The 23897-nt window shown below is 44.5% G+C and overlaps 1 protein-coding gene across 1 annotated transcript in view; it reads right to left on the reverse strand.

The window, feature by feature from the left end:
* Positions 1-9129: 9129 nt before the first annotated feature.
* COL20A1 (collagen type XX alpha 1 chain) overlaps positions 9130-23897 on the reverse strand; it is a 135701-nt gene continuing 120933 nt past the window's right edge. Inside the window, exons 36-40 of the mRNA XM_081916618.1 lie at positions 22061-22127; positions 19133-19321; positions 12608-12685; positions 10019-10174; positions 9130-9271 (exon numbers count right to left, since the gene is read on the reverse strand). Coding sequence (XP_081772744.1) covers positions 9252-9271; positions 10019-10174; positions 12608-12685; positions 19133-19321; positions 22061-22127 — 510 coding nt within the window. The 3' untranslated portion in view covers positions 9130-9251. The remainder of the gene's footprint in view (positions 9272-10018; positions 10175-12607; positions 12686-19132; positions 19322-22060; positions 22128-23897) is intronic.

The following is a 23897-nucleotide window of genomic DNA, read 5'->3' on the forward strand; positions in this document are numbered from 1 at the left end:
AATCAAATGTTAAAAACAGTAATGAAATTATTATTAATTATTATTAACTACAATTCTCAGGGTTCTTCGGAGCAAAGCATGTGCTTTAAAAGGTGCATGGGATGTGCGGTTAAATGTATGGTGTGGATCTGCCCACAGTTGAGAGGAGGAGGTTTTAGATTAACAATCAGCTCTAAAATAATTCCAGGATGAATAATGATGGGTCAGGAGAGGACATTACAGTAGAGGCTAAGACTGAGAGCTGGGAAGGCCGTTGGCTAAAAACCTCAGCCACCGTCTCACTCAGCAGTCTTAGGCATGCTACTATGTTTCCACCTGAAAAATGGGAAGAACAACCCTCATGTCGTTCACAGTATTGCTGTAAGGCAACTCTGTACAACTCACCATCCAACCAATAATAATAATAATAATTTATTATCTATACCCCGCCCATCTGGCTGGGTTTCCCCAGCCACTCTGGGTGGCTCCAACAGAACACCAAAATGCAATAGCCTATTAAACCTTAAAAGCTTCCCTAAACAGGGCTGCCTTCAGATGTCTTCTAAAAGTCTGGTAGTTGTTGTTCTCTTTGACATCTGGTGGGAGGGCATTCCACAGGGCGGGTGCCACTACCGAGAAGGCCCTCTGCCTGGTTCACTGTAACTTGGCTTCTCACAGGGAGGGAACAGCCAGAAGGCCCTCGGTGCTGGACCACAGTGTCTGGGCAGAACGATGGAGGTGGAGACGCTCCTTCAGGTATACTGGACCGAGGCTGTTTAGGGCTTTAAAGGTCAGCACCAACACTTTGAATTGTGTTGGGAAACATACCGGGAGCCAGTGTAGATCTTTCAAGACCAGTGTTATATGGTCTCGGCGGCTGCTCCCAGTCACCAGTCTAGCTGCTGCATTCTGGATTAGTTGTAGTTTCCGGGTCACCTTCAAAGGCAGCCCCACGTAGAGTGCATTGTAGTAGTCCAAGAAAGAGATAACTAGAGCAAACTAAACTCTGCCCACTAACCACAGAAGGTGTTCTACTAGCAGCTCAATAAAGGTTCCTGTTTTTCTCCAGCACCTGGCAGGCTGCCCTTCATAAGGACATAAAAAGAGTGTTCTGAATCAGGCCAATGGCCCATCTAGTCCAACAGCCTGTCCTCACAGTGGCTGACCAGATGCCCGTGGGAAACCTGCAAGCAGGATTTGAGCACAAGAGCACTCTGCCCACTCTGCAACTGGCATTCTGAGTCAATATGCCTCTGACCGTGACGTAGAATCGTAGCATCTCTGAGCTGGAAGGGACCCAGCGGTCATCTAGTCCAACCCCCCGCAGTGGAGGAATCTCCACTTGCTCTACTTCACATGGAACAGAATCATCCAGGGAAATTGTAATGTGGCCCAGAAACCCCCAGTGCAGTGACTCCAAATTGGTACGATACATTCCAGGGAACTTGGAATAGCTCAAAACACAGGAATGTAATTAACCTTGTTCTCGGGTCCTGTGATGCCAAAGATGTAACAGTGGGTGTGGGGGGCACAGTTCACAAAATACCCTCACATTCTTCCATCGACTCTTCAGAGAATGGGGACCGATTCACGTCCTGGGCAAATTGTCAGCTTGAGACCACGATGGCAACAACGTGAAGATGATGACATGACAAACTGATGAAACTTATTATCGCAAGGGCAAGGGCGTCTTTTATTCCAAGAAGCTTTTAAAAACTTGTCAGGGTGTTGGAAGGAATTTTGACTATTTTTGCTGCTGTTGTGGCAGAGGCATGAAATTCGGCAGTGCTTGATGTGAAGAGATTAGATAGATAGATAGATAGATAGATAGATAGATAGATAGATGATAGATGATAGATAGATAGATAGATAGATAGATGATAGATGATAGATAGATGATAGATAGATAGATGATAGATAGATAGATAGATAGATAGATAGATAGATAGATAGATGATAGATAGATAGATGATAGATAGATAGATAGATAGATAGATGATAGATAGATAGATAGATAGATAGATAGATAGATAGATGAGAGATAGAGATAGAGATAGAGATAGAGATAGAGATAGATAGATATAGATAGATGATAGATGATAGATAGATAGATAGATAGATAGATAGATAGATAGATATAGATAGATGATAGATAGATGATAGATGATAGATAGATAGATGATAGATAGATATAGATAGATATAGATAGATATAGATATAGATATAGATATATATGATATAGATAGATAGATAGATGATAGATAGATAGATAGATAGATAGATGATAGATAGATATAGATAGATGATAGATAGATAGATGATAGATAGATAGATAGATAGATATAGATAGATAGATAGATAGATAGATAGATAGATAGATAGATAGATATAGATGATATAGATATAGATATAGATATAGATATAGATATAGATATAGATAGATGATAGATTAGATAGATAGATAGATAGATAGATGATAGATAGATAGATAGATGATAGATAGATAGATAGATAGATAGATAGATAGATAGATAGATAGATGATAGATAGATGATAGATAGATAGATGATAGATAGATGATAGATAGATGATAGATAGATAGATAGATAGATAGATAGATAGATGATAGATGATAGATAGATAGATAGATAGATAGATAGATAGATAGATAGATAGATGATAGATAGATAGATATAGATAGTTAGATAGATTAGATAGATAGATAGATAGATAGATAGATAGATAGAGATAGATAGATAGATAGATAGATAGATAGATAGATAGATAGATAGATATAGATAGATGATAGATAGATAGATGATAGACAGATAGATGATAGATAGATGATAGATAGATAGATGATAGATGATAGATATAGATAGATAGATAGATAGATGATAGATAGATAGATAGATAGATAGATAGATAGATAGATAGATAGATGATAGATAGATAATGACTAGATAGATAGCTGTTCTTTAATTCTGAGTGAGCTTTTGCCCCGGACGGCTTTTGAAGGCAGGCAGGGGGAACAAAGACTTTGCCCCCCGCCCGCCTTCAGAAGAGGTCCTGGACCTCTTCTGAAGGCCGGCGGGGGGCAAACGTCTTTGTCCCCCCTGCCTGCCTCCCCGGGAGAGCGGAGAAACGCAGCGGGACTGTCCCGGGGCGATTTAAAAGCCTCCGGACGGCTTTTGAAGGCAGGCGGGGGGGGGAAGCAAAGACTTTTGCCCCCCGCCGGCCTTCAGAAGAGGTCCAGGACCTCTTCTGAAGGCGGGCGGGGGGCAAAAGTCTTTGCTCCCCCCCGCCTGCCTTCAAAAGCCATCCGGGATAGCGGGAAGCGCTTCCCTGCTATCCCGGACTGCTTTTAAAATGCTGGCGGTGGGGAGCAAAGCCTTTCGGCCCCAGCCGGCCTTCCTGGACCTCTTCTGAAGTCCGGAGGGGGGGGGAAAGGCTTTGCTCCCCACCGCTAGCATTTAAAAGAGGTCCCCGGAGATTTCCCTATGGGCTTTCTTCTTGCGAAGCAAGCCCATAGGGAAATTCGTTTTGCGAAGCGCCTCCAAAACGGAAAACCCTTTCGTCTAGCGGGTTTTTCGTCTTGAGAGGCGTTCGTCTTGCGGGGCACCACTGTACAGTGGAAGAAAGCCGCCTTGTCAGCAGTGCCTTGTAAACAGCTGCAAAGTCCCAACTTCAGGACTTCAAAGCAGTTTGTTTGCACATGATGTCACTGTCACGCCACGTGATTGACAGGGGGGCAGCCCCACACACCTGTCAGATCTGGCTGGTCCTGATAAGGCTGGTCCTGATAAGGATCTGACTCATACATTCCCCACTCCAGAAAGGCCTCTGCACACCTTCTAGGAAGCAAGTCCCTCTGAATGCCATGGACCTGACAAAGATGTGTGAATTCAAAAAGATTGGGTTTCCCCCTGCAATTTGCTTATTGGATCAGGGGTTGCAAATTAAGTAGGTTTTGCTTTAGAAGGCAAACTGAACTCATTTTCTCCCCCACCCTTAATTCCAACCACTATTCTTTGTCTTATCAAAAACAAATAAGGCTTCAAATTGCCTCCTTCCTTGACCAGTGACATGCTTTGTAAAGTAACTCCCCATTATTATGGGATGCAACTAGGTGGAGGAATGTCCAGGAAAAACAAAGGGCCACTTTTCATGTTAGGCAGTAATAGGACAAGGTTGATGCTATTTAAAATCCTGTTCTACTTTCGCCTCTGGATATGTTATACTTGGCAAGCTCTCATTACTAAGAAGTGGTGCAGCATAACAAGTAGGAAGAGGCATATTACAGTCAATTGTAAAATTAATACCATGAAGTACTGAGGGGTGGAGAGGAATCCAGTTCAGTTCACATTTCCCGAAACAATATGTGAACTGAATCACAGCTGTCCTGCCAAATTCACACTTCTCTGAATTTTGCAATGCAGTTCTCCAGCCAAGTAACATGGAGCAATATATATATATATGTGTGTGTGTGTGTGTGTGTGTGTGTGTGTATGTACATACATATATACATACACACACACATATATATGTGTGTGTGTGTGTGTGTGTATATATATAAAACTAGGCTAAAATGCATATACTGTATTGGTGACAATACCACACACAAAAATCATTATAATGGGGAAAATTGCTTGCAAATACACATGTGTATTAGGCAAAGTTGAATTAAAAGGTATATAAAAGGAGAAATAGGCATTAAGATGCTGATGAATATTCATTAGGATAGATAGATGATAGATGATAGATAGATAGATGATAGATAGATAGATAGATGATAGATAGATAAAGAAATAGATATATATTACAAACTTATTTGGAAATGTGGAGTCAAAAACTTAAAATTGGAAAAATGAGAAACAGAGAGAAACTGAAACTGAGAGATTCACTCATTCTAGAAGTAACATATTGAACACTCCTGTGAAATTTCGTCTTCTTCCAGTCTTAGAACTTGCTTGAACTATGTAGATCTAAAATGCATCAAAATGCTAAAAATTATAATTTGCCCTTGCATTGACAGGTGAAGAGCCAGATAACCATCCTGCCCTCCTCCTCCTCATCATCTTTATCTTTCGTGAGGACACCAGCACTTTCCTTTCCTGCCTTCAAGAGAGTAGCACGAATCTGCTCAATTTTAACTCTCCGATAAGCAAGCCTCTGTTATCACATGACAATTTAATTGTATTGGCTGGAATCCCCTGTCTCTATCAGCACCAGATTGCCAAGCTATTAGCACAGACAGCTCAGCACCTTTTACAGTAATCATGGGCAGTTATTTTCTGCTCAGCCAACTTGCACTGGTCCAGCCCTGTGTTTATACTCTAAGCGCTTGCCAGTAATTGCTTTGGAATTATCAGCTTATAAAAGATCGGATTCCAAGAGTGAAGCCCCAGTGGTTTTTTTAAACAAAACTGGCACATCGGGTCAGGCAGGGAGGTTTAAAAAAGGTTAAAAAACATGTGCAATTCACTAAGGGGCCCTGGCCCATGGATGCATGGAAGCCAATGCCACAGGAATTCAAGGGACAATTAAATGGTACAATAATAATTATTATTGCTATACATGTGAACATATGTAAGCACATACTGTATTTACTCGAGTTTAATGCACCATCGAATCTAATGCGCACCTCAATTTTCAAAACCTTGAAACAAAAAAAAAGTATTTGCTGGCAAATGTAAATGTGCCATTAAATCTAATGTGCACCTTAATTTTCGCAACCCAATTTGGCCAAAAAAGGTGAGCATAAGATTCGAGTAAATACAGCAATTATTTTTACAAGAACAAATTCTCCAGACTATAGCCACTATATAAGAAACATCGAAGTTCCTTAATGGGAATAGTACTCCAATTTGTTTCTGAAGAAGCATGGAACAAGTTATAGTCACTATTATTAATCAAGTTTATTAGTTGCTTTTTCCTGCCATGGCAACTCAAAGCAACTTGCAATATTTTAAGAAAAATATATTCAAACAAAACAGATACTTTGAAAGCAATATTTTTAAAAACTACATAAAAACACCCCACCCACACAAAAAGGCCATATGGATAAAAGCCAATGGCCTGGTGAAAAATCCCCCCTCCCCAAAGATATGCAATGGTGGGTCCAGACAAGCCTTCCTGGGTAGAGTATTCCAACTATCCCGAATATCATTAATAATAATGATAATACTGATAATAATAATTTTATTATTTGTACCTCGCCCATCTGGCTGTGTTTCCCCAGTCACTCTGGGCGGCTTCCAACAGAACACTAAAAACAGAATAAAGCTTTAAACATTAAAAGTTCCCTAAGCAGGGCTGCCTTCAGATGTCTTCTGAAAGTCAGGTAGTTATATATTTCATTGACTTCTGATGGGTGGGCGCCACTACCGAGAAGGCCCTCTGCCAGGTTCTCTGTAACCTCACTTCTCGCAGGGATGGAACCACCAGAAGGCCCTCAGAACTGGACCTCAGTGTCTGGGCAGAACGATGGGAGTGGAGACGCTCCTTCAGGTATACTGGGCCGAGGCTGTTTAGGGCTTTAAAGATCAGCACCAACACTTTGAATTGTGCTCGGAAACATACTGGGAGCCAATGTAGATCTTTCAGGACCAGTGTAATATGGTCTTGGCAGCCACTCCCAGTCACCAGTCTAGCTTCTGGATTAGTTGTAGTTTCCGGGTCACCTTCAAAGGTAACCCCACATAGAGTGCATTGCAGTAGTCCAAGCGGGAGATAACTAGAGCATGGACCACTCTGGCGAGACAGTCTGCGGGCAGGTAGGGTCTCAGCCTGCATACCAGACAGAGCTGATAAACAGCTGCCCTGGACACAGAATTGACCTGAGCCTCCATGGACAGCTATGAGTCCAAAATGACTCCCAGGCTGAGCACCTGGTCCTTCAGGGGCACAGTTACCCCATTCAGGACCAGGGAATCCTCCACACCTGCCCTCCTCCTATCCCCCCAAAACAGTACTTCTGTCTTGTCAGGATTCAACCTCAATCTGTTAGCCGCCATCCATCCCCCAACCACCTCCAGACACTCACACAGGACCTTCACCGCCTTCACTGGTTCTGATTTAAAAGAGAGGTGGAGCTGGGTATCATCCGCATACTGATGAACACCCAGCCCAAACCCCCTGATGATCTCTCCCAGCGGCTTCATATAGAAGTTAAAAAGCATGGGGGAGAGAACTTCATTGCTTCTTACGTAATGGAGAATTAGCTTTTGTAAATAGTTATTTCATAAATTGCATTCTGCACTCATATACTTACATAAGTCGAGATGCATAATAATAGGGGGGGGGGAATATGAGACCATCTCAGTCACGTGGGTTTCTGCAACTTCTTGCTACCTATATTTGGGGACACTTCCCCACCCCCACCCCGCTTTTTGGCTGAAAGATACAACATTGTATGTGGTCCACAGAGAGGGCAGCAATCTCTTTTGGGCCATGATGGGATGGGGAGCCTCTGGTCCATGGGGGGGGGGGGCCTCACCACCCAGCCCTTGGTTTCTCAACTCTGCCCCACACTCAACATAGCGGGGACAATGGAAACCTTTTTCAAGGCCCAATTGCCTTGGTGGGACCTGATGCTGGAGAAGGGGAAGGTGGGAGGGCTAAACCTTTCTTCCTTATATGTTGTGACTTCCCTGGAAACCACCCCATGCCTTAATTAGACTGTTAAAAGCTTCCATTAGTGTCAATGGGAGCTTTTTGAGAAAGTGTAATTGCCAGAGGGGTGGTGGTGCTGAGCAGGGGAACCATTAGGCAATCTGCACAATTGGTTTTCCTCTTTGACCGCAAGAGTGCTAGAGTGCAAACAGGACCTGTACTCCATTCCCTGCCAATTGAATTTAAGAAGGCTGGATGGCACCAAGTGATCTACTGCAATGCTACAAACTGGGTTTCCAGGCAGAGGAATCCTATGAAGGCTGAAGGAAGAACTAACTGATGCTTCCACAGCTCTGCCAGGCCCCTTCTGAGAGTTTGCTTGTGCATTATTAAATTCTTTTGAAGCAGGGGGAGGGGTATTTCTCCCCCCCATTGGTCCCCCCTCCCCCCCGGTTTTCTCTCCCAATGGGAGGGGAAATAGCTCCTGGTCCAGGACAGACACAGGTTCTCTGCCCCATTCAGGAGACATGTTTCAATGTGCGATTCCAACATGCAATTTCGTTATTTATACCCATTTTTAAACTGCTGGTTGTAACGATGACGATGATGAATGTTTCATCATTTTGTTTTCCACGCTGGATCTGAGCAGTTTCTCACGAAGATTTTCTCTATTGCCGTGTAAAACGGTTGGAGGGCTTTTAAAAAAAATCAATTAAGCAGTATGCAGATCTTGTCAAGTAAAAATTAATTAAAATGTTCAGTGAATCAGTGGGGGGGGGGGGACCTTAGATCCGGCAGATCCAACTCTCAGTCTGCCACTGCGTTGCTTGATCTGTTCCAACATGCACCCACCCCAACTTTCTACTTTATCACTTTTGGGTCAGCAACAGCAGAGGAACTGTCCACCGCCACATTGGGGAGACCTCTGACATCAGCCCCATCCCTTCATCTGCAAGCGTCCCTCTGTGGCTGCAGAGAGGGAGGAGGACCACAGGATCCATTCAGCCACCCTTCTCAGGAGTTTAGAGCATTGCTTTAACCACTTTGTGGTTAATTAGCTGGTGGCTAATTAAAAGCTGCAGGGATGCGGGTGGCGCTGTGAGTTAAACCGCAGAGCCTAGGACTTGCTGATCAGAAGGTTGGCGGTTCGAATCCCCGCGGCGGGGTGAGCTCCCGTTGCTCGGTCCCTGCTCTTGCCAGCCTAGCAGTTCGAAAGCACATCAAAGTGCAAGTAGATAAATAGGTACTGCTCCAGCGGGAAGGTAAACGGCGTTTCCGTGCTCTGCTTTGGTTCTGCAGAAGCGGCTTAGTCATGCTGGCCACATGACCCGGAAGCTGTACGCCAGCTCCCTCGGCCAATAAAGCGAGATGAGTGCCACAACCCCAGAGTCGGCCTTAACTGGACCTAACGGTCAGGGGTCCCTTTACCTTTACCTTAATGACAAGCTACAGACATGCAGGTCTGGGTATTATACGTAGGGCATCTTGGCGATTTTGCCAAGGAAGAAACAAAACAAATAGACAAAAACTGTTTCATTTTATGGGGGGGGGGGGAATGTGAATCTTCAAGTCACAGCTGTCCTATAGGTAAATAGAAGTTGACAGCAGAGGAGCCTGGGAAGCCAAAAGTCAGTCTGCAGCATCCTGTATACCAGCCATTAGGGGATCAGCCCTGCATCTGGAGACAAAATCAGGACAAGTTGCTTAAGAAACACAAAAGAGCAGAGAGTGGAAATCCCTGAGGTGTGTGCTTCTCTCCCTTATATGTGGCTAAGGTAGCATCTATAATATACCCACTCTATGTTCATCCACCCTGCCCTACATTCCAGAGGATGCTCAGAGTGCCAATGAATTCTTACTTCAGAGTATACTGGTGGGGCTGCTGCCACAGAGCTCAGATTTCATCACTGGACTCTTCCCCTGGGCTTCTCCTTTCCCCGCCTTCCTATTCTTGCCGTACTTATGGCCCTCCAGTCTCCTGTTATAGACTTGTCACTGGGGCATTTTGTTTCAGACCCACACTGCAAAGCAGGCATATGCAATCTTGGCCCTCCAGATATTTTTGGGACTAAAACTCCCATCATCCCTGACCACTGGTCCTGTTAGCTAGGGATGATGGGAGTTGTAGTCCCAAAACATCTTTTTGCCTAAGCCTGCTGTGAAGTCTCTATTTGCTGCTTCTGCTGCTAAAACTGTTGGAGGAACCCATTGCGTAAGAAGAAGACGCATCCTCTCTTGCATGTGCAGAGGGTCTCCGGTTTCTATCCATTTCCTCTCTAGCTGAAGAACCCCCATCCAAACCCCAGAATTACGGAAGGTCTCCTGCAAGCACAGCTTTTTGGAGGGAAGGAGAAGTCGAGAAAGCCTTGTGGCCAAAGGGGAACCCTGTTCTCTGGATTCTTCTTGGGTTCAAAAAAGCATTTACCTATTGTACTCTCTTCATAGCACCCTGAAAGGACACAACCGCCTCCATGGCCAGGCTCTCCTGGTTGACCTCTTGCTCCAGGAAACCCAGGGGGTCCAGTGCTGCCAGGGGATCCCTTTGAGCCTTGCTTGCCAAGCATCTCTTCACCTGCAGGACCTGTGGGGGGAGGAACACCAGAAGTACCACACCCTCAGTCTAGATTGCTGGTGAATTTTGTTTAGTTTAGTTTTGTTTTGTTTTTTGTGTTTTTTAAATTGGAAATTTTATTTACAACATAACCCCCCACCCCCAATACAGAAATCCACCCACATTAAACATGAACATAACAAACAATAAGCATAACATACAGCAATACAAACAACCAAATAAAAGACTTCCTTTATCCTGTATCTGACCTCCTTATTTACTTCTTATAAGCTGTTTATGAATAATTATTAAGATTTTTTCTAATTATAACTTAAATATCCACAAATTCTCCTGCAGACATTAATCGAAACAAATCCAGGTATGTATTTTAGGGCACTGTTTTGTGAAGTATTCTCTGCATTTTCCCCATGCCTTTTGAAATTCTTGTCTATTATGATCTCTAATTGCCTCTGTTAATCTAGCCAGTTCAATATACTCTAAAAGTTTGTCTTGCCATTCCGTTTTTGTTGGCACAATTTCTTTTTTCCAGTTTTTAGCAATTAGGATCCTTGCCGCTCCTGTGGCATAGAGGAATATTTTCTGATCTTCTCTTGCTATACCTGTGTCCGTATCCCTAGTAGAAAAGCTTCTGTATTTTATATAAAGTTATATTTAAACATTTTTTTAAGCTCGTCATATACTATGTTCCAGAAACTTTTGATTTTTTCCACAGGTCCACCAAACATGTATAAGTGTCTCCTCTGTTTTACCACACCTCCAGCACAGATTTGTTTTTGTAGATTGCTGATGAATTTTGAACCACCAGGAGTTAGAAAAGAGGCACAAAGAACTAACAGCTTTGTTGTACTTCATGCATTCAGCCGGAGGGGGTGTAGCAGCATGGGAGACGACCAGCATTGGCCCTGCTACTATTCAGAGTCCTGCTCACCAGTCCAAATTGGCCCATGGAGCCGAACCTCTTGAAACTGGGAGAGGTAGTTTGGGAACAAGGAGTTAAAGAGGCTCCGTCTGTTCTGAGCCTTTGTTGGAGCAACTTGCTTACTGCAGAGCTGTCCGTGGTCCTGGAACTCCTGGCCCAGCTTGTCCCATGGGATCCAGCGTTAGATTAGAACTGGGTGCCCTCTACCATACAGATAGTTCATGGTGGCCACCAATGTGAGTTACCAAGCAGAAGACGGCTCATTTAATTTTAACACACACACACCACTTTTTTTAATGGGGAGCGTCACACAGGTAAGGCAATCATGGCTTCAGATACTTCATGTGAAGGGTCCAATTTTCATTGGAGGCTATTTGCACAGTGAAAAGGAGGAAGAGCTCACGCTGCTTCTCCACCACATGACTCTAGTGCCATGGCTGGCTGAATGTACACCCAACACTTAGTGCTAGAGTACTAAGGGCTATGTGGGAGAGGGCTATGTGTGGGAGAGCCAGTGTGGTGCAGTGGTTAAGAGCGGTGGACTCATAATCTGGTGAACTGGGTTCGCTTCCCCGCTCCTCCACATGCAGCTGCTGGGTGACCTTGGGCCAGTCACACTTCTTTGAAGTCTCTCAGCCCCACTCACCTCACAGAGTGTTTGTTGTGGGGGAGGAAGGGAAAGGAGAATGTTAGCTGCTTTGAGACTCCTTTGGGTAGTGATAAAGCGGGATATCAAATCCAAAATCTTCTACTTTATAGCACGTCAGTGTCATGACCTAGGACCATGCACCATGTGACAGACTCCAAGGTGGATGAGGCTCTGGCTCTGTCCTTAGGGGAAGAGCTGCCAGGACTGCCTTCAGGACCCTCCTGACTGCAGGGCAGAACTTTGCTGCCCTCCTCTGATACAGGGTTTGGATGCCCCAAGGCAGCCTTGCCACCCAAGACCCATAGGGGACAAAGGCTGCAGAAGAAGGCAAGGTCCCTTTCTTGAGACAGGACAGGAATGCTTCCTTCTTTCTCTTCACCAGTGATACATTTACGTGCAATAACACCCTAAGAGGTCTTGGGAATCTGCATACATGCAGCTACACACACAGAGTCAATTAGGGTTTGGCCGACAGCCAAGGCAATGTGAAGGAGTAAGTCTGCCTGGTGATACAGAGGCATGGAGACAGCTCCATGATTGGTCAAGCTCTCTCACAGGAATAATGATTAATGTCTTACTAACTGGAATGTGTGGTAGTACAAGTTTGAGTTCAGGAGTTGTAAGTCGTGTAAGAGAGAGCTAACTAAAGATGTGTGTTCTGTAAATAGTCCACTGTATATAATAAACACCTAACTACAAGTTCCTGCTTCGTCCATCCTGTCTGCAGCCAAGTTGCCAATTGCTTTTGTGAACTCTGCGTTTACTCTGCTAGGACTGGCTAAGGTCCTGCAACTAGTCGGAAAGTTGCGAAACACCAATAGGTTTTGCCAATAAGAGGTGGTACATAAAATAAATTCAGTAAAATGTACTGTACCTGTTCGACCTCTAGGTCCTTGAGAACCTTCCTCATTTGTTCCAGGAGAACCTTTCTCCCCTTTGGGTCCAGAGGCACCTGTTGAATGAGAGAGTAAGGATTCCTAGCAATGTGTCTCTTAGCAATGCTCCACTGCTAATTTCCTACTGGAATTCCTGGCAGTCCTTAGAGGTTTTTAAACAGAGGTTGGATGGGGACCTATCAGGGATTCTTTAGCTATGATTCCAATATTGCAGGGTGTTGGACTAGATGACCCCATTCTCCTAATTTTATCAAAACGTTTTTTTAACATCTATACATTTGCTGCTGCTTTTCCTGACATGGAGCCTCCCAATTTTGCTTTAGGTGAAATACAGACCCACAAGCATCTTCCTCAAAACACACACACAAATTTCATGTCAATGAAGCTGTTTTGGCTTCGCTCAAAATTCCTGCAGGTGTTTTCGCCTGGGCAGACCAGCCCAGATCATGCTTTAGGCAAAACTCGGTGGCAAACCCTGCTTTTTATCTACCGTCTTTAGTACTATTCTTCAAATGTGGCAATCAAACCCGAAAATAGCACTCCAGGTGAACTGCTAGCAAACAAGAAAACATAACAGCTGCTAATATGCATCAAGATAATAGACAGCTCAAGCGATTAGCAGCTTCTTTCTTCTCATGGTTGTGAGTGTGAATGCAGAGCTCCTCTTGAATCCTCTTTTACTCAAAGGGAATCATAGAATCATAGAGTTGGAAGAGACCACAAGGGCCATCGAGTCCAAACCCCTGCCAAGCAGGAAACACCCTCAGAGCACTCCTGACATATGGTTGTCAAGCCTCTGCTTAAAGACCTCCAAAGAAGGAGACTCCACCACACTCCTTGGCAGCAAATTCCACTGTCGAACAGCTCTTACTGTCAGGAAGTTCTTCCTAATGTTTAGGTGGAATCTTCTTCCTTGTAGTTTGGATCCATTGCTCCGTGTCCGCTTCTCTGGAGCAGCAGAAAACAACCTTTCTCCCTCCTCTATGTGACATCCTTTTATATATTTGAACATGGCTATCATATCACCCCTTAACCTCCTCTTCTCCAGGCTAAACAAGCCCAGCTCCCTTAGCCGTTCCTCATAGGAAGTCAGACCAGTGTTTAGCAAAACGCTATTAAAAGCACCAGAATCTTGGCCACAACACACAGACTATCAGGCAATATTGGGCTGAAATTAAGAACCCACAGATCTGGAAATGGCCTCTATTTGTAGTGAACCACCAAGGCTACAGCACAGAGTAATCTTCCCCAACCTGGTGCATTCCAGCTGTTTTGGACTACAAATCCCATCATTGCAAGCCAGCATGACTGGACCTGGTGGGAGTTCTGTAGTCAAACAGTTGAAGGGTGCCGGAGCTGAGCAACCACCAGCTTGTGAGCTGGATGTGGCCCATGTGGTTTTCAAATGTAGCCCACAGCATCCTCTCTATGAAAGTCTTGGAAAAAAATCTTTTATTGGAGCCAGCATAGAGCTTTCCTCAATGCTAACAGCAACACAGAGGAAGGTGGAGGCAGTTCGTAGTCATGGCCAGTAGCCACTGTCAACCATAGCTTCCATGAATTTATCCAATCTTCTTTTAAAGCCATCCAAGTTGCCATAGTCATCGCGGCCTCCAGTGGGAGGAAGTTCCACAGTTTAGCACTGTGCTGTATAAAAAAGTTTGTTTGAATTGTCCTGAACCTTCCAACATCTGGCTTCACTGGAAGCCCATGAGTTTTAGTGTTACAAAATAGGCGTGGGAAACTTTTCTCTATCCACTTTCTCCATGCCATACCGTATTTTTCACTCCATAAGACGCACTTGACCATAAGATGCACCTAGTTTTTAGAGGAGGAAAACAACAACAAAAATATTCTGAAGGAAACAGTGGATGTGTGATTTTTGTGGTTCATGCTGTGGCCACAGACATGTGATCTGATGGTGAATTTGGGGTGACCCAATGCAAAATTTCTGAGGATCCATGTGGATCCATGCTTTGTAACCACATTTTTGCACCATTGCAGCCCCAGGAAACAGTGGGTGCATGTTTTTTTGGTGCAGGCTGTAGCCATGGACATGCTATGCGATCTGATGGTGAATTTGGGGTGACCCAATGCAAAAATCCTGAGGATCCATGGGCTTCTACCTCCCCCCTCCCAGGCAGCCTCTGCTAGTGTCCCTTATCTCTCTTCCGATCCCACTGATCAGCTGTTTCCTTTCAACACTCCCTTCCCTCTTGTTTGCCTTAGTGTCTTTTCCTTAGCTGGAGCAGTTTTTTGCTCCTCTTTTTCTTCTAATTTCTCTCCGCATTGCTTTAGTCTTCCTGTTTCCCCGCTTTGCAAGTTTGCTGTCTTTACCTCCCCCCTCCCAGGCAGCCTCCTTTATCTCTAGCGTTCCTTATCTCTTTCCCCGATCGGCAAATGATCAGCGGCTTTGTTTCAACACCCACTTCCCTCTTTCAATAAAATAAAATAAAATAAAGCATGATCTGCTTTTTGCCCCTGGGCAATTCGGCTCCAGGGACCATGCATTCACTCACTCCATAAGATGCACAGACATTTCCCCTTACTTTTTAGGAAGAAAAAAGTGCATCTTATGGAGCGAAAAATACGGGATTCTACAGTGCCACCTCTTAGTTGCCCTTTCTCCAAATTAAAAGTCCAAAACACTGCAGCCTTTAACTGACTTCATTAAGCAGTATCATACAGCTGCCCATAGGCAACCTGAGATGCCCTTCGCTTTGGCGAAACATGCAGAAGGCCACTTATATATGCAGCTTCCTGTGGCACAGGTGAAGATGAATGCTTCTCTTAACGCATCCTAAACTGGCGCCAGGCTTTTGTATTGTACCATCTTCACTTTTGACTCCTTTCAGCTTATCATCCTTCAGTTCTTCTCATCTGTGAGCCATCTTGGCCAATTTATTTTCTAGGGTGCAACCCATGCCCTTTATTCTCCCCGCTTACGTGCAACATTTCACAAATTCCCTTTAAAAGTCAGCTGACCCCTATAGTTAAATTGAGAAATGCTGGGTCCCCGTTTCTTTCCTGCTGGGTAGAGATCCACGGCTAGACATCTAACTCGCTAAGGGGGGCAAAGCATCTCCAAGATCAGCAATGGTTTATTAAGTTCTAATCTGACAAGCTGTCATGCCCATTTCTCCATCTTCTTCTCTGCCATCGGTTTGCAAGACCACAAGGGGCCAACGACGTGCTACCTAATTTTCCTTCTCTGAGCTCAGCTGGATGTTTCCTGCTGGGGCACAATATAACCAGTTGGATCCGCAAGCAGCTTCAGGAGCTACTCAAATATCAGACTGGGCACCGGAGGGAGAGTGGGGGGAGAAAAAGCAGGTTGACAGATTCAGGTTGGTGTGCAATCTACTCTCTGAAGCCTGCCAATTAAACCAAGAACTTTGACTCTTGGCTGTAAGTAGAAAGGAAACCATCACTGAAGGATAGGGCTTAAATCCACTCAGATAGCTTCCCTCTTCCCTCCCTCTCTCTCTCCCCCTCTCTAATGATAATGCTGCTTGCGCCACTCTGGAGCAGTATCTAAAGGAGGGTCCTTGAACAGATGGAGGCCTAATCCTTGCATTAAAACCAAGGGAGCTGCCAGGATGACTCGGCATTCACCACAAAACAAAGAGTTGCCGTAATGCTGCCTCTCCTCAAAACAAGGCAGCTTTTAGCTCCAGGCCAAGAGGGCAGGGAGATAAGCCTGTGCTTTTTCTAAAGCCCAGAAGAGAGCCCGGCCAAAAATAAAACCAAGGAGTGTGCGTTTGCCTGCTGAGTGGCGCGATAAGCTTCTTCTCGCTACATTGGGTGGGGGAAACTACTGGCCAAGATTACAGCCGTCTTTGCATAGGCCTGGCAGAATTGTAGAATGTGGAGACCAGTGGAAAGAACACAAAGTCCTGCCTTTCCCCCTGTTCTCGCCAGGACAGGGTACCCTCTGTTTACAGCAAGGATAGCCAATGTAGTGAAGTGGTTAAGAGCGGTGGACTTGTAATCTGGTGAACCGGGTTCGCTTCCCCGCTCCTCCACATGCAGCTGCTGGGTGACCTTGGGCTAGTCACACTTCTCTGAAGTCTCTCAGCCTCACTCACCTCACAGAGTGTTTGTTGTGGGGGAGGAAGGGAAAGGAGATTGTTGGCCGCTTTGAGACTCTTTAAGATAAAGGTAAAGGGACCCCTGTCCATTAGGTCCAGTCGTGGCCAACTCTGGGGTTGCAGGGCTTATCTCGCTTTATTGGCTGAGGGTGCCGGCGTACAGCTTCTGGGTCATGTGGCCAGCATAACCAAGCCACTTCTGGCGAACCAGAGCAGCGCATGGAAACGCCGTTTACCTTCCTGCTGGAGCGGTACCTATTTATCTACTTGCACTTTGATGTGCTTTCGAACTGCTAGGTTGGCATGAGCATGGACCAAGCAACTGGAGCTCACCCCGTCGCAGGGATTTGAACTGCTGACCTTCTGATCGACAAGTCCTAGGCTCTGTGGTTTAACCCACAGCACCACCCGTGTCCCTTGAGACTCCTTAGGGTAGTGATAAAGTGGGATATCAAATCCAAACTCCTCCTCCTTCAATGTGGTGCCCTTAACCTCCAGCTCCAGACAACATGGCCAATGGTCAGCACTGATTAAATAAGTGCCTCAAGAACATCTGGAGCTTATCATGTTGGCTGCACCAGGTCTGCAGCATCCCACATGGAGGAGTAGCCAACTTCCCACAGCCTTCTGTGGGAGATGTTAATTCTCACAGAAACAAAGGGAACTCAAGCCAGACCACTGGTCCACCTAGTACTGTCTACAATGCCTGACCAACATCAGTAAAAGTCGCCATAGTTCTAGGAAAGTCTTCCCAAGGACTACCTGGAGAAACTGGAGAGTGAAGCTGGGGCCTTCTGCACAGGGCTGGATGAATCATAAAGCAAAATACTCACGTGCTTAGGGCATCGAGCGAAGGGGGGCATCACATAAATTTTCTATTGCCGGATTTTTAACATTCATGGTCACAAATTGCTCAGCTTAGCGTGCGTTTTCTCAGTAGAAGTATATTAAAAATCCCAACAGAACGACTATGCAACAAGGAAGGCTGGTTGCCTTATCTCTACTAAGTAACTGATGCGTTGCGTAAGATTAGTTCGGAGGACCAAAGACTTTGCAATTAGAAAAAGTAGGAGAAAGTTTTTCAAATGTAAATAAAGGATACAAAACTTTACACTTTCCATCTTACTGTAGGTTTTGTTTCATTTCAACAACCACCAAAAATTTTATGGTTTATTATTGTTCCTATTTTTAATTAGATATATTTGGGGGGAACCAAAATCATTTAAATGATTAGGGCCTCTAAAGGTCTTAATCCAGTGCTGATTCTGCACCCAAAGCAAATGCTATAACCACTGAGCTACAGCCACCCCTCCTCTTCCCCCACATGTGACCGCCCAACTACTGTATTTTTCAATGTATAAGACGCCCCCATGTATAAGATGCCCCCTATTTTTAGGGACTCCAAATTAAGAAAACATCCCTCAGCACTATAAGACAAGCCCCAATTTTAAACCTAATTTTTTAGTAAAAAAACCCAACAACCCTAGTCTTATAAAGTACACAGAAAAATACGGTACTTTCTTTCTATGCCTTGAATGAAGAAATCTATTAAAAATGGGCTTAGTGGTCTGCCCTGCTGATTAAAAATATGGAACCTACTTTTGATAATCATCTCTATGTGCACATAAAGTTAATGACATATCAGATGTTGCTCATCCCCTCTTTTCCCTCTTGCCAATGACTTACAACCAATGGATCATTGTTATTGTTGCTGCCATTAAGTGGCAAGGGAAGGGGTCTGGGAGCTGGACGGATGGCAGCAGGGCTGGAAGGGAATTCTTCACCGGCTCCTGTTAAAATCCGAGACGGAGAAGAATTTCAAGGTTATACTGTTCCCTTCTCTTTGTGAGGCAAGCACTATGAGCCCAGTGAGGTTTGCTTCTCAAAGCCTGGAAAGAAGACTCTGGGAGACATTTCTACTGAATTGTGGTGTGCAACTGCACAGCTGTGCATTGAGAGGAAGGGAGGAGTGCTGTGCCCTTCAAGAGATCACGTATGAAGGCATGCAGAAACTGTGGTATAAGTCAGCTTTCCCCCAACCTGGTGCCTTCCAGACATTATAACTGCACTATTACAGTGGGACCTCGGGTTACAGACCCTTCAGGTTGCAGACGCTTCAGGTTACAGACTCCACTAACCCAGAAATAGTACCTTGGGTTAAGAACTTTGCTTCAGGATGAGAACAGAAATTGCGCAGCAGCAGCGGGAGGCCCCATTAGCTAAAGTGGTGCTTCAGGTTAAGAACAGTTTCAGGTTAAGAACGGACCTCTGGAACGAATTAAGTACGTCACCAGAGGTACCACTGTACTCCCACCAGCTCCAGCCTATGGCCTGGGATGATGGGAGTTGTAGTCCAACAACATATGGACACCACCAAGTTACAAGAGGGTTGTTCAGGACTTCTTTCAATACCTCTTTCTCCTGGATATCCATCTCTGCCGGGCTGTCCAGGCATCCCAGCTTCTCCTCTCTCTCCTTTCATGCCAGGAGGCCCAGGAAGACCAGGAGGACCGGGTTCTCCAGGCTTCAGCTTATCTTCCCAAATGGGGACTGGCTTCTGTGAATGTTCATGGACGAATGAGTCAAACTTCAACACGTGAGCTGAAGAAGTAAAAGGAAAGGAGAGGGGGGAAAGTGGAGTCTCTGATTTACCATCTCCATTATTTCCCATGATGCACCCTGCTTCTTGCATTTGTCAGGGTTTTTCCTGGACGCACATTCACACGGTGCAATTATCGACACATCTGCCTGTACACATGTACCTGTGTTTTTGTGAAAGGGTATACTCTTGCCGCTCTGTACAGCTCATATATTATCACAAATGCTACGTCCCATGAAATGTCCCGCGTGAATTATGTACACAGATTGTACACTTGCTGGACATTATGTGAACACTCTTGTAGTCTGGCATGTAGTGTGGCTACACATTTTTAGTGCATGGTTTCTAATTTTTAAATGTTTAATGTAACTGTTTAAATATAAGTTTATGATTTTGTGACATAATATTTTTATAAATCTTCAGATGAAGTGTGGTATACAAATTTAATACAGTCATACCTCATGTTACGTTTTTTTCAGGTTGTGGTCCGCAGCGACCTGGAAGTACCAGAAAGGGTTACTTCCGGGTTTCGCCGCTTGTGCATGCACAGAAGCGCTAAATCGTGCTTCGCGCATGCGCACAAGCACCAAATCGCACTGCGCACCTGCGCAGATATGGCACTTCAGGTTGCGGGCTTTTCATGTTGTGAATGGGCCTCCAGAATGGATCCCATTCACAACCAGAGGTACCACTGTACGTAAATAAATAAAGAATAAGTGAGGTCTGGCATGCAGAGAAAATATCATTGAATTATCAGTTTCTAAATTAAGAAGCCTAATAGAGATTGGGGATGGGGGAGCTGATATACAGCATAGAAAAGAAACAAAACGGCTTACTTTCAAGGGCTGCATGCACACCTTGCATTTAAAGCACATTGAAAGCACCTGACTTTTCCCACCAAAACCTGGGAACTGTAGCTCTGTAAAAGATACACTACATCCCCCAAGGTTCTTTGGGGAAAGCCATGGGCTTTCAATGTATGGTGCATACACAGTCAGAGTAAGCTATGCTTCACGATCTTAAGAAGGAATCTCAGGCTTGCTTGCATGGGACAAAGGTCAGCCATGATGTCTAGCAGATGACCAATGACAATTCCCATATTTTAATCCTGCAGGATCAGGGGAGGCTATTGATGGAGAAGTTGGATCCTCTATTACAGAGCTTTCCAAACTGTGTGTTGTGATATGTCAGTGTGTCGGCTGCAGTGTGTAGGTGTGTCGCGCAAACACTCTCCACACTCCTCCTGGGGCTGGAAAGGGGTTAGTTTAACCTCCAGTTTACTAGTAAAACTGAATTGCCGTGTCATGAAATGATGCATGTCTGAAATGTGTGTCACCAACATGGAAAGTTTGGAAAGCTCTGCTCTGATGGGTGTGACTATGTGGGTTTGGGCATGCTCTAAGGGTAGAGTTTTGGCGCTTGGGACATGACATGCCCAACATGTGGAGAGAGAAAGAGAGAGCTGCTCGACTGGCACAACTCAGGAACTGGAAGGTAAGATCTGAGAAATAGTTCCAACTTCGTTCTTGTAAAAGGACGATCAGATATGGGGTGGGGTACCATACTTATCCATGTATAAGGTGCCCCCATGTATAAGACGTCCCCTACATTTGAGCTTTTTTCCAGGGGGGATTGCCTCAGCAGCAACCAATCAAACGTCCACCCTATGCACTACCAATAAATAACACGACCCCCACTTTTTAGCATGATGTAGTCTTATACACTGATGTAGTCTTATACACGGAAAAGTACGGTATTTCGAATCTGTGTGCATGGAGGATGCTTGAAATATGACTAATAAATGACAGGGTCATCAACACAGGTACATTGCATTTTTAAAGGGATAGTCATTTTATTCTTTCTCTCTTTTTTCTACACAGGGACCTGTCGTGAAATGTGCACACATCCAATGTGTCACTAGCTACACATGGGAAACTGTGCATCACTTTTTACGCATTTGAGGAATGCTCTGCTCCCACATACCTCAAGCTGTAACTATTTATCTAGAGGTGGTAATGTGCTACAAAAACGTAATGACGTAATGTGTTAATCCAGAATTTGATCAGATTACTTCAAAACAGAGCAGTGGCCAGGGTCAGAGTATTATCACAGCTCTGCTGTGTAGCTGAATTATCGAGAGATAGGGATGGGCACATCTGTCCTTTCCTGTTTCTCCTACTTTCCCATTTTTTCAAACTGATTTCCATATCAGTTTGCAGTTAAAAATATATATTTAAAAAGTCCTCATGAAATTGCACCAGCATTTTGGTGCAAATGTCTCCTAATATACCCCTTCTCTTGCAGGCAATTTTGCCTAACGTATATATTTTTGCCGAGCAATTTCCCCCAATACAGTGCATTCTTGTATCTTATGTTCATTAACGTATGTGGCCTTTTTTGAATAATTGTTTTGGTTGGATAGCTACATTGCAAAATCCAGAAAAGTGAAAATTTTGAAGGGAGGCTGGGTGTCAGTTTGCATGTGCCTGTTTGTTTACGGAAGTGCAAATTAAGTAGATACATTTTTAAATGCAAACGGAATTGAATCCCTTCCACCCTTATCCACAGATTAAGCAATGGAACTCCTTATAATCTGAATTAAGGGGTGGATTTTGGCACCGCCAGCAAACTTTGGGTCAGGCAGCACAGCATAGCGGCAGGAGATAAATTGTTCAGAGGAGAGAGACGTAGAAACGGGAAGCCGGTTAGTTGTTCAGGTTGTTGGGCAGAGATGTACTTACACTGAATTAGGCGCTCACAAGCCTGATTAACCAGATGATAGATTGTGGCTAAAGACTGGGCTTCACCCTAAGGAGGAGGAGGGAAGAAAACGGATGGGGAGATCAATGCCAGCATATGAGAAGAGTAAAAACAGTCAGTCAGGTTTTGAACATCTCTCGTTCTTTGGAGAATGCCATGCAAAACAATATGATACACTGCAGTTCGCTACCTTATCACCACCCTGTTTATTGCTTTATTTCAGCCAACGCTGGCAGTGGCTGTAAGCAGAAAAAACCCAGATGCCTACATCAGATCCTGCACTGCAGGGCGTTGGACTAGATGATCCTTGAGTCCCTTCCAACTCTTGTTGTTGTTGTTTAGTCGTTTAGTCGTGTCCGACTCTTCATGACCCCATGGACCAAAGCTCGCCAGGCACTCCTGTCTTCCACTGCCTCCCGCAGTTTGGTCAAACTCATGCTGGTAGCTTCGAGAACATTGTCCCACCATCTCGTCCTCTGTCGTCCCCTTCTCCTTGTGCCCTCCATCTTTCCTAACACCAGGGTCTTTCCCAGGGAGTCTTCTCTTCTCATGAGGTGGTCAAAGTCCTGGAGCCTCAGCTTCAGGATCTGTCCTTCCAGTGAGCACTCAGGACTGATTTCCTTAAGAATGGAGAGGTTTGATCTTCTTGCAGTCCATGGGACTCTCAAGAGTCTCCTCCAGCACCATAATTCAAAAGCATCAATTCTTCGGCCATCAGTCTTCTTTATGGTCCAGCTCTCACTTCCATACATCACTACAGTGGTACCTTGGGTTACATACGCTTCAGGTTACATATGCTTCAGGTTACACACTCCGCTAACCCAGAAATCATGTTTCAGGTTAAGAACTTTGCTTCAGGATGAGAACAGAAATTGTGCTCCGGTGGCGCAGCGGCAGCAGGAGGCCCCATTAGCTAAAGTGGTGCTTCAGGTTAAGAACAGTTTCAGGTTAAGAACAGACCTCCGGAACGAATTAAGTACTTAACCCAAGGTTCCACTGTACTGGGGAAACCATAGCTTTAACTATACGGACCTTTGTCGGCAAGGTGATGTCTCTGCTTTTTAGGTTTGTCATTGCAGGCCGGACGTTAGCAATTAACAATGAAATCAAAGAATTGTAGAATTGGAGACAATCCTCAGGGTAATCTAGTCCAACCTCCTGCAACATAGGAATCACCATTTCTCTTTCTTTCTTGGTGCTCTGGCACATATTAATTTTACAACATCAACAAAGCCTTCCACTTACGGCTGTAAGTAGCCTTCCTGAACTGCTGTAATAAGTCTGTATTATTAAACTGCTCTGCAAAGGAACAGTAAATCTAAACACAATCACATCCACGCACAGATCCTGAAGAAACTGTCAAGCAGAGAGTTCTGATGCTGAAAATTAATATGGACACTATTAAAATGCATTCATTTCTGAATATTTAAAGAAGCCCAGCCATTCCTTTGTGATTGAATAACCAAACTCTCTTTGAAACGGCACCTCTCCATTTATTTATCTATCTATTTATCTACCCATACGCATATATATCTTTGGATATAGATATATCTTCCTTGCGACAGGTAATAAAGCAATCAAAATGCAGAAAACAACTTGAAAATAGTCACTGCCATTATCCATAAAAGCTCATAACGAAATGAAAATTGAGCCCTGCATCAAACAGTGAGATTTTTGATGACACCGTCTGGATCAATGTGCAGTCTTTACCCAAAATTAAGCAAGAACTGGGCAGGGTGCCCAGGAAATAAAAGTGAAAAATGCTACCACATTTTTGAAAGAAAAAAAAAACCAGAGAGGAAAGCCTAGCAAGAGCGC

The sequence above is a fragment of the Podarcis melisellensis genome, assembly GCF_964234715.1.
Source record: "Podarcis melisellensis genome assembly, chromosome: 6".
NCBI classification, from domain to species: Eukaryota; Metazoa; Chordata; class Lepidosauria; order Squamata; family Lacertidae; genus Podarcis; species Podarcis melisellensis.